This window comes from Leucoraja erinacea, chromosome 19 (genome assembly GCF_028641065.1).
Source record: "Leucoraja erinacea ecotype New England chromosome 19, Leri_hhj_1, whole genome shotgun sequence".
NCBI classification, from domain to species: domain Eukaryota; kingdom Metazoa; phylum Chordata; class Chondrichthyes; order Rajiformes; family Rajidae; genus Leucoraja; species Leucoraja erinaceus.
Window position 1 is genome coordinate 13550944 of NC_073395.1, and position 15860 is coordinate 13566803.

At 40.2% G+C, this 15860-nt stretch overlaps 1 protein-coding gene across 2 annotated transcripts in view; it reads right to left on the minus strand.

Annotated features, from left to right (window-relative positions):
• The window catches only part of si:ch211-1e14.1 (UPF0606 protein KIAA1549), a 167674-nt gene that overhangs the window by 64416 nt on the left and 87398 nt on the right, over positions 1–15860 (minus strand). For both annotated transcript variants that reach the window (XM_055650350.1, XM_055650349.1), the window contains exons 4-5: positions 10252–10429; positions 3033–3163 (exon numbers count right to left, since the gene is read on the minus strand). In XM_055650350.1, coding sequence (XP_055506325.1) covers positions 3033–3163; positions 10252–10429 — 309 coding nt within the window. The remainder of the gene's footprint in view (positions 1–3032; positions 3164–10251; positions 10430–15860) is intronic.

The following is a 15860-nucleotide window of genomic DNA, read 5'->3' on the forward strand; positions in this document are numbered from 1 at the left end:
TGAATGAGTATGAATTTCATCAGCGGGAAATGTTAGCCCTTCAATATATGCTCCCACACACTGCATGCCATCCTGATCAAAAGGTGGTAACAAGCATTACTTTCAGTTGCAATGTGATGGTAACCAATGATGTTGAAAATCATTTTAAAGCATTTAAGCTTCCAATTAATGTTACAAATGCAGAATGGAAATCCTCAGAGACAGAATCTGTAATCAAGGCGACAACAAGAGTTCCAATATCACCAGTCAATAATTTGTTAGTTTGGATGAAATTAATTGACTTGAAATGTTAACAAATTTCCCCTCACTCTCCATAGTTGCTACCTGACCTGTTTTTTAACCGGTGTTTGTGTTTCCGACTTAGATTTATCTTTGAGCCTTTTTAAAAAATGCCACAAACTGGATCAAATCATCATCATCCATGATAAACCTTACTGGCAGCATTGATACACACACGGAAAATGTATCATTTGCTCTAGGAGGCCCAACCTCAATTCATTAACCTTCTACCTTCAGCAGCACACCAGTTACAAAGTAGACACAATTAATGTGCATGATGCTTGCACACAGCTATTGGAAAGTTTGCAACCTTGCCTGAAGATTTAATTGGCGTTTATTTATTAATTATCAGATATCTCTTGCAAGGCCATCATTTATTGCCCTTTCCCAATTACTCTCAAGGTGGTGGTGACGTGCTCCCTTCCTAAATTACTGCAAAACTTCTGAACTGACTCCCAAAGTGCCATTGGGTAAAGAGTTACAGAAGTCAGAACCACTCAGTCTGAAGAAGGGTCTCAACCAGAAAAGTTACCCATTCCTTCTCTCCAGAGATGCAGCCTGTCCTGATGAATTACTCTAGCATTATGTGTCTACCAACAACGCAAGTGTTTCTTGACATGTATTTTGTTACTATTGAATGACCATCATCTCTTATTTTGTTTTCATATGTTTCAACGTGATGTCTTCTACTTTAATTTTACTAATGCATTTCAAGTGCAATCAAATCAGGTTCTTTTACAATAAAGCTTAGTGCACGCAGCGATATTTCATTGCTTTTTTTACTGAAACTCCATCACTTTTTGAAGCTAAATAAAATATATATCATTCCTTTACTCATTCAAAACGATCATTATGATTTGTTAGAGTACTTGGCTTCTAAAACATGCAAGATTATGAGTTCACAATATAGATACATTTTAGGATGAATAATCAGCATGACTTTCTTCAAATATAATGAACGAAATAGATTCTCAGATCTATCAACAAATGCAACCCCCCCCCCCCCCCCTGAAATCTTAGAATTCTCCCCGTGACTTGCGTGGGTTTTCTCCGGGTGCTCAGGTTTCCTCCCATATTCTAAATATATATAGGTTTTTAGGCTAATTAGCTTGGTGAAATTGTAAAGTGGCCCTTGTGTGTGTGTAGGACAGTGCTCGTGTACTGCACCAACTCAGAGGGCCAAAGGGCCTGTTTCTGTGCCGTACCTCTAAATTAAACTAAACCAATGAAGTCTGTCCTCGTGGAACTATGGGGATCATTCTTGATGAACTAAGATACACAAAATAGGTCTCCTCTTCGTAATTTGTTGGTGATCTTGTGCAGAACAATCTGCCGTTAAAAGGAATAGACTGCTCCAGGCGATCAACAAAGTTTCAACAACTTGCAAGGTGAGCTGCACCCTTATAAATCAAGTGCAGTAGTATTTACCTACCGTTCCTGTTTCCTCTTACTGGAAAGATAGCTCTCCTATCTACTCTAATCTTCCTCATTTATACATGCATCATCTGGTACCACAAATCTAAAGATAACAAAAGCAAATTAAATAATGTGGAGATAAACACTTTTTTTTTGCAATATTCTAATTTAAGAGGAATAGAAATATATAAACATTTGTTATCTTATCACTTGATAGTCATGCCTTCATATTGGGGCATTCACCCCAAGGCAATGAAGATCCTATTTCCAATAACATAATTTTGGAAATAATGGTTTCTTGGCCACAATAAGGTCCCACAAACATAGGCTTGAACTAACTTTAATATATTAGGAAGATTAATGGTCCTCACTTTTGTGTCAGTACAAAATGAACTTCAAATTCATAACGTATACATTTAATTAGACACAGTTCATGATGTTGCTACTTTAGATTCATTGTTCCTCTGTGCAAATCGCCTTCAGGTTCTCCATTCAAGTATATTCAAAAACATGAAAATTCTGTCCCCCCCCCCCCCCCCCCCCCCCGTCTGTATATTTCAATCAATACATTTCCTCCAGCCTTATAACCCTCCAATAAATACACAATCTTCTGTTTCTGGCCTTCTGAAAACCACCATTTTAACTGCTCCACTAGTGGAGACCCTGTTTCAACTGCCTGCCTCGAATCCTCCCAAAGTGTTTGTGCCTCTCTCTCCTCCTTTTTCTTTCAAGCCCTTTCTGTTTATATTTGATAATCTATTCTATTATCCTCCAATACAGCAAGATGAAAATGTTATTTAATAATGCTCCTCGAAGCACCCACCAATGTTTTACCATGCTGAAAAAGGATACACAAAACAAGTGGTTGGTTTTGGTATTGCTTCTCCACAAGCTGATAGGCTGTATCCGCTCAGTTATTAATCACTTTAATCATCATTGCCATTTCACCTTGATCTCTGCACATGTTATACCAGAGCTCTGCTAGCAACTGTTTTTTTTTAGACTAAAGACAATATAGGGAGGCACCGTCGTGCAGTGGTAGAGTTGCTGCTTTACAGAGCCAGAAACCTGGGTTTGATCCTGACTACGGGTGCTGTCTGTACGGAATTTATACGTTCTCCTCGTGGGTTTGCGCCGGGTGCCCTGGTTTTCTCCCACATTTCAAAGACGTCCAGGTTTGTAGGTTAATTGGCTTTGGTAAAGATTGTAAATTGTCCCTAGTATGTAGGATAGTGTAAGTGTATGGGAATTGTTGGTGAGCAGGAACTTGATGGGCTCATAATTTTTTGAGGATCAATTTTTTTTTGAAACTTCAGACAAGGCAAACTCATTCTTACCCGGACAGCAAAGCCTTCAGTTTTGTGTCGCCTTCGACGCACTTCTGCAAATGCCATTGTCAGTCCTTTCTCAATTCTCTGAGTGAAGTTGCAAATTCTCACATCAACATAACGAGGGACAAATTGCAGAACTGGAGAGAAAGGAAAGACATTACATTTTCTTTTAAGTACATGTTTTGAGAGTATGCCACAATGGAAGAAGAGAGTTAAACATGATATGTCACCTTTTGTGTTTTGCATGAAAGTAGAAAGTCTTTGCTCATGTCATGACGCACGTTTCAGAATAGAGAAGAGAGAATGGACAGGCACAAGGGGCCACTGTTTACCCACAATGACTTTGGCAAAGTGCACACTTTGCAGGTGCAGGGCTGTTTCGACTGGCTGAAGGGTGTGCTACTACTGACGCTGGGAGAAACGTTTGCTTGGGTCATGCCTGCATTGCTGTCGAGGCCAAAAGTGGTAATTTTGATTGCCCCATGTACACCAAATGCTGTTCTGGCGTCCTCTACTGATTGGGCCTGATGAAATTAGGCTTTTTTAAAAAAAAAGCCTAATTGGCCATTGTGGCTCTGGATCAGTCAGAATGAAACAGGACAACAAAAAGGTTACGAAAATGTTAAATCTTCGTGCTCAAGACTTTTTGCTCTTCCTTTTAAGACTTTAGCGAGCAGCGCTAAGATTTTAGTGGCAGCGTGGATTTCATGAGACAACTTTTGTCTGGGAATCATCTGTACCGGCGAACAAAGACTGTGGCACAAATGGCAACACTTAAATACAGTCAGTTGCAAGTCGTTCCTTTTATGAGTAATCCCCATTGAAAGGCTGCTTTTCACTAGTAGGTGGAATCAACCCAACAAGGTTATTGCTTGTGTTCTTGCACTTATACAGAGCGCTGTTACAAATTTAGTACTTGGACATGCCTTGTTGCTTTTTTTGTGTTTAGGGGCAAAGCTCACTTTAACTCTTCTCTGCTGTCGATGGTAACATTTGCTTCTGCAGCAATGATCTTGCTGTCTCGCAGCCAACACCATTGTGGATCAAATGTGCCTGATTCATAATTAATCAGGTCTATTCAATTTGAATTAAGAAACTCCATTCATTCAACTTCAAACAACATACATATTTTATTACTCAAGGTGCCAGTGTTAACTGTGGCATGCTGCTGCTGCAGCGCAACTGGAGCCAACATTCAGTAGTGCTCTATCCTTGAGGGATGCCTTCAGCTACCCAGCCTCACCCCCTCTTCAGTTGAACCCTCAAATAGCTTCAAATATCACTCAAGGCAAATAACCCAACAAAGTGCCCCAGTCCTTGATGAAAATTGCCTCATTTATACAGTTAGTAAGTCTAGGCAAACATAATTCATGTCAAAAATCAAAAAGCACGTCAAACGGCTCAGAAATAGATCTTAAGCAATAGTTAACCATTCTAGAATGAGTGGCTTTTATCTGTTTTCATGACACATTTCTCACATGGCACTTTCCATTTTCTTATCAATACTTTGGTCCTTTAGTTCTGAATTGTGAAATTTTATTAATCCTTAAACTTATTTTATTTTTTGACATAATTACAGGCTGGTTTCAGATAGAAATTAATTATGCACTTGGAATACAATTCTAGGACAATTTGAGCATTTTTCCCCAAAGGATCTTTAACAGCACGATAATGAATCCCCATAAAAGACTCAAAGTGCTGGAGTAACTTAATGGGTCAGGCAGCATCGTGGAGAACATTGATTGGTGATGTTACAGGTCAAGACCCTTCTTTTGAAGCATGATCTTGACCCAAAATGTTACCTATCCAAGTTCTCCAGGGATGCTGCCTGAACCACTGAGTTACTCTTGCACTATGTGTCCTTTTCTGTATTAACCAGCATCTGCAGTTCTTCGTTTCAACATGAACATTTTGAGGCTGGAAGGGCTTTTCCGTGTTCTCTGACTCCTTTATGTAATACAAGCCAATTCCACAACATGCTGATCCTTAAAACCATCTTGCATACAATCCATGAATTTGGCCTCTACAATATCACTGTGAGTTTGATAGGCTGCACATTAAAGCCTCACATTATTATAGCATTCTTTTTAATGTAATTGGATTAACTTTTTTTTTTGACCTAATTTCCTAATGATAGAATGTGCTTCATTATACTTACTGTTTGGGACCTGTAGACATCACCCACCAATGTTTTTGGGCCTTAATCCATCTTATTGTCTGCAATGGCCACAAGCAACTATTGCATACAACAACTCAAAGAACTCTTAAAACAAGTCTGGTAGTAGTACTTGCTGTTGAAGAAAAAAAGCTGCAACCTTGAAATCCCTTAATGAATGACAGCAGCCAATGTTCTTCAAGAGACACCCTATGTCTACACAAATCTAGCAATACTGGAAACTCTTTATTAAGGGAGTCAATTTATTTGGTGTGTGGAACATCATTGTCTAGGATAGTTACTGCAGTTACTTGTTTATACTTTGTTATCTCTACAGGACTTTTGGAGATTTGCATGCTTGCTAGACATTACTTTTTTTTCTCATGGCCTTTTATCAGCCATCCAGGAGTGTAATGTTGAGAGTCTGTTAAACCTGGTAAAGTAGAATAGGAGCTATGCAACTGCCTATAGATCCTGGACAGAACCAAAACATACCAAATCTCAGAGCAACACAGCACTGAATAGTACTTTGCACCACCCTTGGCCAAGAACAAATGGGTCATTCATCAAAATGCACTCTACACAATATCCTAAGCACTCAAGCCATCATGGACAAAGGTCAGTCACGGCAGAGACTGAGGCACTCATCAATATTTTCCCACTAAATTCTTCTGATTCAACAAGGCTGCATTGGGTAATGCCAATCAAGATGTTTTCATTTTCTCTATGCCAGATTCAAACAGGGCATAGGTAGGGAGCAGGCATGGACCATTACAATTGTTCTAACAAATGGTTGCAGACCTTTCATTTTGACCATTTATAATTTCACAAATTCTGCAAGATTTGCGAGTTCTTCCAATATTTTCTGTTTTTGTTTCAAATGTTTTAAATTTCCACAATAATTGGGTGGCTATTACTATCTCTTTAAGTATATGTTTGCAAAACGGTTTTAATTGTCTAATGCCCATGCTGTTGCAGCGACTGCCTGTGTTTATTTTTATTGGCAACCATCCCTGTTACTGGAGAGGCTGATTGGCCTTATTCTCTGCTTCTGGCAATCTGGCTATTTTAATGGCTGGCAGCTGGGGCTTTACACCAAATAACAGTAAAAATATAGGATGAGAAAAAGGCTGTGGTCTTGGAATCACCGCCATCGTCTCCCTCCCTCCACCAAACCCCCATGGGTAATTCACTATTTCAAGGAACAGCAGGACATTTCAAAAGCAAAGAACTCATGACTAAGTAAAGGAGTGGTGGAGGATTTTGCATAGAGGCTTCTGAGGAAGCTATTAACTGTCAAACAATTATTTCAATATTCCTTCTTTGCACAGATCTCTCAGATTAATCACTGTAGTTTCTCACCAGCTAGCTGAATCATCCTAGAAAGATTATTGCTCGGATCCATCTCTTATTTGTGGTGGTGTTGTCGTTGCAGATCTTATCCTTACTCCGGGGCTTGCTAAATTCTGTCATTCACCTCATATCCCACAGCACTAACCATGTCATTCTAAGTTCAGGGACGAAGCTTGAATTGATGCTTCTCAGGCATCAATTGTAAAGTTTGCCACTTGTGGTGATTATATTGTGGAATCATCATTGTTCAAATGGGTCCAATTCTCAATTAATTAGTTCTGTTCTATTTAAATTAACTTCAAATAATGTTCCCGTTTCATTTCCCTCTGCAGCAGTCAACAAAACACACCACTGCTACTCAACAAAGGAGCTATGATTTCCTTTGATCGCAGTCTATTTTAATCACTGAATAATCAAGATTATGTTTTCAGAATATGAATTCCAATATTTTACTGGTGAAATGCAGTCCCTATTTCTGTGAAAAGAAGCACCCTAGATTATAGCCATCCATAACATGGGATTAATATAGGCTCAGTGAGGATTATCATTAAAAAGAAATTGCCAACCTTTGTCTTATCATAAATATCTATGCCCATATTATGACAGAAGGTGCTAATATAAACCTGGCATTCGTGGATACACAATCAGATCAGTAGGTGGTGCTTTAGAGTCAAAGGAGATACCTCTTTATATGCTAACATTAACCTAGCTGAGTGTTTCTCCTCCAAAGGCAATACAACAGGCAGCTTGTACCATCTATTAATGTAACTAAAGAGAAATTTCTGCTGCACATAATCATACAGCAATAAAGACGCCATATGAATCAGTGCATTCTGTTGGCTCTTTGAACAGTTATCTGATGCATCTCGCTGTTCTCTCACTGCACCCTTGCTATTTTCACCTTTTACAATATATATCCCAACCCCTTGAAACGTTACAATTGAATATGGTCCGAGACTGAATTCCAGAATATTACTCGCTCTACAATTCTCGTTATTCCCCTACCTACTCTGCCATCCTCTCAGTTCATCTGTGACTTATCTTCATTTAGTATCCTCTGGCTGTTGATTATTCTGCCAGTGAGAATGATTTACAGGTGAGCTCACTCTTACAGTGGAGGAGGCCAAGGATTGAACGGTCAGTATGGGAATGGGAAGGCGAGTTATTAACCGGGAGTTCCAGCAGGCTCCAGCAGACAGAGTACAAATGTTTGGCAGAAAGGTTACGTAGTCTACGCTCTGGAGCACTGAATGCAATAATCAAGATGGAAGAGATGCACTAGGGGCGCTGCCCTGGCAGCAGCCTCTACCCACAGCCTGTCTGTCATTTCCATCTTTTTTATTATTTTTAGTTAGTCTTAAGTCTGTTTTAGGGGGAAACTTTTAACTTTTCTATGTGGGGGAGGGGGGCAGGGTAAGGGGGAAACCGTTTTCCAGTCTCTTCCTGGCGGGGACGCGACTATTTCTCCGAGTCGCGTCCTCGCCCCCCACCTCGCGGCCTACCAGCTGGATCGGAGCGGCCTTTCCTGCCGGGGACCGGGAACCGGACCAGGGCTGCTACAGCGGCGGCGCAGCGCTGGAGTCACCGCGGAGCGGGCGATACCTACCTGGGTCGCCGTTTGGAGCTCCGGAGCTTTGAGCCGTTGCTCCAACATCGAGGAGCTCTGGTGCGGAGAGCTTCCAACGCGGGCGGCGCTGAACAACAACGAGGAGTCCTGGGGCGCCTTGCAGAGGGCCTACAGCAGCAGTCTCCACCCGGCGCGGCCTGCGGACTTTGGAAGCCGCCGACTCCGGTAGGAGGGGGCCGACTCTGGTGTCCACGCCGCTGAGGACGTCCCGCAGCCCCGACGTCGGACTTGTATCATCCCGGCGAGCGGTCCTGGACATCGGGCCGCCTGTAGCTGCAACTATGGAGGGCTTGGGGAGACCCTGACCACGGGGAACAGTGGGAAGAGACTGACTTTGGTGCCTTCCCACACAGTGGGAAACTTTGGTTCTGCTGTGTGGGGATGTTTTGTGTGAATTCTATAGTGTGTTGAGTCCTGTTTATTTTTATTGTATGGCTGTATGGGAATTCATTTCACTGTGCCATCTGGCACACGTGACAATTAAATTAAATTCATCTTGAAACAGTTATCTGATGCATCTCACTGTTCTCTCACTGCACCCTTGCTATTTTCACCTTTTACAATATATATCCCAACCCCTTGAAACGTTACAATTGAATATGGTCCGAGACTGAATTCCAGAATATTACTCGCTCTACAATTCTCGTTATTCCCCTACCTACTCTGCCATCCTCTCAGTTCATCTGTGACTTATCTTCATTTAGTATCCTCTGGCTGTTGATTATTCTGCCAGTGAGAATGATTTACAGGTGAGCTCACTCTTACAGTGGAGGAGGCCAAGGATTGAACGGTCAGTATGGGAATGGGAAGGCGAGTTATTAACCGGGAGTTCCAGCAGGCTCCAGCAGACAGAGTACAAATGTTTGGCAGAAAGGTTACGTAGTCTACGCTCTGGAGCACTGAATGCAATAATCAAGATGGAAGAGATGCACATGAACCTCTGTCTGGGGTACCTGGATGGAAATGAGAGAGGAGATGCAGGGACATGTGTTAAATCTCCTGCATTGCAGTAGAAAGGGCCTGGGGAGAAGCTCAGTTCGATGGGAAGTGACTGGCGAACCAAGAAATTATGGAGAGAGTGGTCTCCGTGGAAAGAGGGAAAGGGTGAGGACACCGAGATGTGACTGGTGGTAGGATCACATTAAAGGAGCTGGAAATGTCAGAGAATGATGCGATGGATGCTGAATCCATTGGTGAACATTATTCGAATTCTCACTAAGATTGAGCTAGACTTGGCTAACTAACTTTTGGCCTGTCTCCTACTCCCATCATCAAATTGGGCCAATATCTATTAGGACTTCCACAAATATTCCACAAAATTAAAACAGATTATGTGATTATTAAGATATTTGTGGGAGCTAAATATATAAACATTCTTTTATTCTTCCGGTATTATTGATTGCATTTCCTTGGTGTTTTGATATCCTGAAGTTCTTAAAACCCACAATACATAAATACATTCTTTCTCAGCTGAACTAACAGTAGGGATACAATGAGACAGTTTCAATGGCATGAAAAGTACCTCTTCCATTTTTCATTGTTTTACAAGCTCATAAAAGTCATCAGCTGGCAAGGATAGTAAGGATCAGTGATTAACATGGACAAGAAATCAAATTTCCCCAGTTGTTTCCTTGTTTTCTCTTGGAACGTTTTACTGCATTAGTGGCTGTAAAAAATGAAGTATATTGTGGTAGATTATGTCTTGAAAACATTTGAGTGTGCTGACCCAATTTTCCATCATGTGCAAGAATGTTGCCACCAAAATTGATCTGATTGAACAGCATCAAGAAAAGGGAAACCTGGCAAATCTTTTCCCTCCTCAATCAGATGTCCTTAGGCAATAATAACAAGCACCATCTCAAAATTGACAATGATTTGATCATAGACCTCTTTGACCTTGCTCACTGAATGGGAAACTTTCTAATCCCTTTAGTTTTTGAAATATGACCCCATATCAAAAAGTTACCCACTTGATAGCTGGCTGCAGTGTTACCTTGAGCTGAATGCAGATACCAAACATAATTAACAATGTGCATAGATACAGCATGTACAGACTGTGAAAGAAACAACAAAATATTGTGGATTCTCACCAATTTGAACATGGGCCTGGTGGTCTGGTGCAGTCAGAGCTGGCTGGAGAGAAAGAATAAGTGGAGAGGTGCCACTAACAAGTGTGGTTTGGGAAAGAGAATTGAGCACCGCTGGACCAGAGAAAACAATGGAACCTGCCGTCACCATGAACATGAACTCTTGATTCTTTTGAATAACCTAGTAGCAGAAAATGGAAATATATTTAATACTAAATATAGCCAAATAACAACATGTATGAATAATAACATTTTGAAAATTTAATTTCTATTTCTTTTCTATAGATTTTAAAAATGAAAGCATGCTTTAATTAAAGTTTAATCCATTACATACATATCCACTGGAATAAATACAAGAAGTTAGCTAACATCAAATGCAATAGATGACTTTCCAGAATTACAACAATCTGATACGTTAGCACCACTAGATCTGATAGACCACTGTGCCACGAGTTTTCCATTTCTGGTAGATAATGAATGAACATTTCCAGAATATTTAGGAAAAATCCATTTTTACGTTCAAGGTGGCGCCGTACGATGGCTGCCTCGCCAACGGTCTGTCGCGTCCTTTTCTTTCTTTGTGTTTTTAGTATGTTGTAAAATGTATGTTTTCATTCTTACCAAAAAAGCAACAAGACACAACAACTTTATGCTCGAAAGTTTTATTCTTGATATATATGACTGATTTGAAATTAAACACATGGAGTCTTTTAATCCATTTTTGGAATTAAAAAAATATCAGGATTCACCGACTGTTCGTTAATTCCCACAAGATGATGGACCTTCTGCTGGAACTGCTGCAACAAATAGGGTGAAATACAGCCCAATACAAACTGTAGAATGACAGCCTCGTCATCAGACATTAAATAGCACACAGGGGTGCAGTTGGTCGATCTATTGCCAGAGACCTGGGTTCCATCCTGATGTCGGGTGCTGTCCGTATGGAGTTTACACGTTCCCCCATGTGACCACGTGGGTCTTCTCCAGTTGCTCCAGTTTCCTGCCATATCCCAAATGCAAGTTTGCAGATTAAATGACCTCTGTAATTTACCCCAAGTGTGTAGGGAGTGGATGGGATAACGTAAAGTGAAATGGTCAGTTGGCTCGGTGAGCCGAAAAGCCTGTTTCAACAACGTATCTTTCAATCAATTCAATTAATTAAGACCTTGCAAACCAAAGAGGAAAAGCATGAAGGGATATATTTTGAGAAAATCAAGGCATAGAATCTTAAATTTAAACACAAGATTACATTAGCAGAGAAACCTGGGGATTTAAACAAATAATTTCCTGCAATTGCCTGTAAAAAATGTGAAAAGACTAACAGTATTTGGCTCTTAACAGAGAGCATAAAGCAATAGTATAAATTTGGTTTAACTGAACATCGATTACAATGTGCAGTTTTTGACATATCGTTCAAGAAAGGAAACTGAGATTAAAGAATGCCTTTCAAAGGTTTCTGCAAGATAGGAACTCCTGTTGAAAGGAAGTCACACTGGGATATTTTTCACATTTCCACTGGGGATCACATGGCTAAAGATTCAATAGGTTTTGCAAATTATACAGAGCTTTGTGAGCCTGAGCGAAGAAATAATATTTCTATTGATTAATGAGCGAGTGATGGGAGTAATGGGGTGGACAGATCATTAACATATAATTATCACTGAAAGGGCTTTTGAAATGTATAACATTTTGTACTGTAATATTAATGGCAGGGCTTCGTGCCAGATTCCTGGCACAAAGGCATGTATTCCCAGCAGATGTCTGTTTTTTAAAATAGTACAAGGAGTTATGTACATATCTCAAACTGGAGGACCAAGAGGGTTATAATGAATCAGTGCACTGTGTGGTAGCACTAATCAGAGTAACAGTGGTTCCCTGCTGCAAATTCTGTGTAGATATTGAATTTCTGTCTGAGTAATTGCATGAATATCTTTTTTCAAGGCTTGGCACAAAAGTGTGGTTTTGATTTGGTACTTTTCATCAATGATACCACTATCTTATGGTGCAAGTATAACAGTGGGTAAAATTTTCCCAACATTCCAACGTGAATTGTTTCTCATCCATGTTAAACAGTAATGGCTATGTTACTTCTCCAAACTGCTTGAATAAAATGTTCTACATGGCAAACCATGTGGCAAGTCAAGAGGCAGCAAGTCACCAGTCCTGGACGAGATCAATGCGTTCTACTCATGCATCAATGGAGAAAGCACTGATGTGACTTTGTGGGCCCCATAGTGTTGCAATCTTGGCCAAGGTCAGAAGATCCTTCAAACAGGTGAATCCTGGTCGTGTCCTCAAAACCTACATGGGCTAGCGTTTTTGTGGACATCTTTTCATTACCAAGGACTGAGGTTCCCACCTGCTTTAAAAGGGCGACAACAATAACCCAAGAAGGGTAATGTGACGTGCCTCAATGACTACTGACCGATGACAATAACGTCTGTGGTGATGAAGTGCTTTGAAAGGTTGGTTATGGCGCATATTAACGCTGACCTCAGCGAGAACATTGACCCACTATAATTTGCCTACCACCACAATAGATCAACGGGGGGGGGGGGGGGGGGGGGGAAGGGTGATGTGATCTTGTTGGCTCTCCACGATGCACTGGACCAAATGGACAATAAAAACACCTATGTCAGACTGTTGTTCATAGACAACTGCTTGCCGTTTAACACCTTCTTCCCCTCCTTCCCCTCCAAACTTGTCATCAAGCTCAAAGAACTGGGTCTCTGCGCATCATTATACAACTGGATCCTCAACTTCCACATCAGAACACAGTCGATACAAATCAGCAACAATGCTTCCTCCTCGATAACCATCAGCTCAGGGGCACCTCAAGGCTGTGCTCTCTGTCCCATGCCCCATTCACTCCATACCCATGACTGTGTAGCCATACACAGTTCCAGCTCCATCTTTAAACTTGTTGTTCCGTTGTTGGACGAATTATGGATTATGATGAGTCAGAGCATAGGAAGGAGATTGATTGTCTGATTGAATGGTGCCAGAACAACAACCTTGTCACAGTGTGAGGAAAACCAAAAAGCTGATTGTTGACTTTAGACGAGGAAAGTTAAGGATCCACAAACCTGTCTTCATTGACAAGTCGGTGGTGGAGAGAGTCAACAACTTCAAGCTTCTGGGTGTGCATGTCTTTGAAGATCTGTCCTGGATCCAGCACAGTGATGGAATCATTAAAAAAAAAGTCCATTAACACTTCCGCTTCCTTAGAAGATTGAGGAGATTCGGTATGTTGAACTTCTACAGGTGTATGGTAGATAGCATATGGACTTGTTGCAACTCGAATGCCCAGGAATGAAGGAAATTACAATAAGTTGTGGTCACTGCCTGGTCAATCTCGGGGGGAGACCTCCCCGCCATCGAAGGGATCTACAGGTGGTGCTGCCTGAAAGGCAGCCAACATCATCAAGGACCCACACCACCCTGGCCATACTCTCATTTCACTCCTGTGAAACCTATGACATCTAGTTTCAGGAACAGCTTCTTCCCAACAAACATCAGGCTATTGAGCATTAAGAATTCCAACTAAACTTCAAAGTACGAACTGTCCTGCTTGCACTAGGGACTTCTTTTTGTATTGCACTCTTGTTTTGTTTATTAATCAAACATGTTTTTGATTGTTATGTTATCTATCAAGGATGATATTTACAAACCTGGTGTGCCGTTGCAGGTAAGTATCTCATTGTTTCAGTTTGGTATATGACAATGAAATACTTTTCACCTGAAACATCATTTGTTCATTCCCTCCACAGATGCTGCTTGGTCTGCTAAGTTACTTCAGCTGTTTTGTTTTTTGTGGGAAGCTGGGCGTTATTGTGGAAAGGGTATGTGCGAGAGGGCGAGGGTTGATAGTAATGGAGAGAAAAGGACAAGGGTTTGCGGGTTACTCAGAATTAGTGTTCAAATGTTCATATTGTTGGATTGCAGAATATTCAGGCAGAATATGAGATGCTGTTTTTCTAGTTTTGTCTCACCCTGCTAGTAGAGAAGGCTGAGTCGGACAGTATAGAACAGTCATTGTGCTTAACATTTATTTTCTTTAAAAAGAAAAGGTGGGTGAAAATCTACTGGGACTGCTTGTAACTTGGCATTGTTAGCCGTGTTAAAAACATATTAATATGTTAACTCAAAACTAAATTTAAGTAAAAGTTCCATATCATATGCATAAATGAACTGGGTTTTATGATGCTACCATATTTAAATAATGTGCTCAGTGAATTCCATAATTATTCAGTTTAATTAATTAACTTACTGTTAAATATTTTTTTAATTGGCTATTCACTGAATATTTTAGAAAATTCAATGTATTTACTGAATATACTTTAGTTCAGCAACTCTTCATTACAATTTCTAAATAAAATATTTATAAACCCAAAGCACAAGAGACCAACAGAACAAAATAGGACGTGGTATTTCTATCTTTTGCAGTTCTTTAGGCATTCAAACACAATCCACAAACTTTTTTCCAGTTGGTCACCTTACACGCAAAGTTGATTTATTTTCTTATTTGAATATGTTTTATCTCAAAATATGTTTCCTACCTCACTGACTAATGCAATGTTCTACTCTTTTTAGCTCAGCTGCAGCACCAGCAGTCATGAGTATCTTTTAACTTGCACTATTAATATTTAAAAGCTTCATGCCTTAAAACACGATCCTTCAATGTTGACAGCATAATTAAATGTGCTAGAAGCTTTGGAGAAATTTACATGCACAAAAAAAGACAAGCAGAAAATTTGAATGCCAAATGTAATCCTTGCTCATTATCTATAGTTGTAATTCTTTATTACTCCAGCTTGTCTCTCATGTCGAAGCTCAATCTTTCTGTGTCCAGCCACCTCCCTTCTCTCAGTTCTTAAGCTCCCACTATTACACCTAACTTTTTAAAATTCAGTTTTATTCCTCTGAGATTTCTTTCTCCCTCCTCTTTGTTCATGTAAACAATGTTTATGCACTTACACGGTACATCATGCACATTACTATCAAAGCTCCTGTCCGAGTAGGAAGGCAGTAGATTATCCACACAAGGGCTCCCAAATTAAATCCAATAATAGGATTTATAATGAATTCCACATGTCATCCTTCCAATAACAGGGAATGCTGAAACTGATTGTTGTGCAGACTATATTTTCACAAGAACAAATAGTCCAGGAAAAGTGAGATCTTCTGATGTGCAGAAATGCATTCAAAATTCTTTTAAAAGAGGCCTACAAATATTCAGAATCTGACAGTACAGGAGAAAATCAAGTTTATGCTAAAATAAATTTAGGATAAACAAAGTTAAAGAATGGGGGAACAAAAGCAGAAAAATCAAATTCGTTGATGAATCCATAGAAACTCAATTTTAAAAAACAAGATAAATTAGAAATGAAACAGGAAACATTTAAAGGATGAAAGAATAATGGGAATACTTAGTCTTCACAAGCATTTATGCAACACAATGAAAAAAGCCAAAGACGAGTGTTCTAGGAGATCTCAAGGTATGTTGTGATAGTGACATCCCACTAGCAAACAGAAGAATGTAATCCACAGGGTCCACCTCAACTGCTTCCTCTCAGTAGCTGGATAGTTGTTTCCCCAATTCAGTGTTGGTT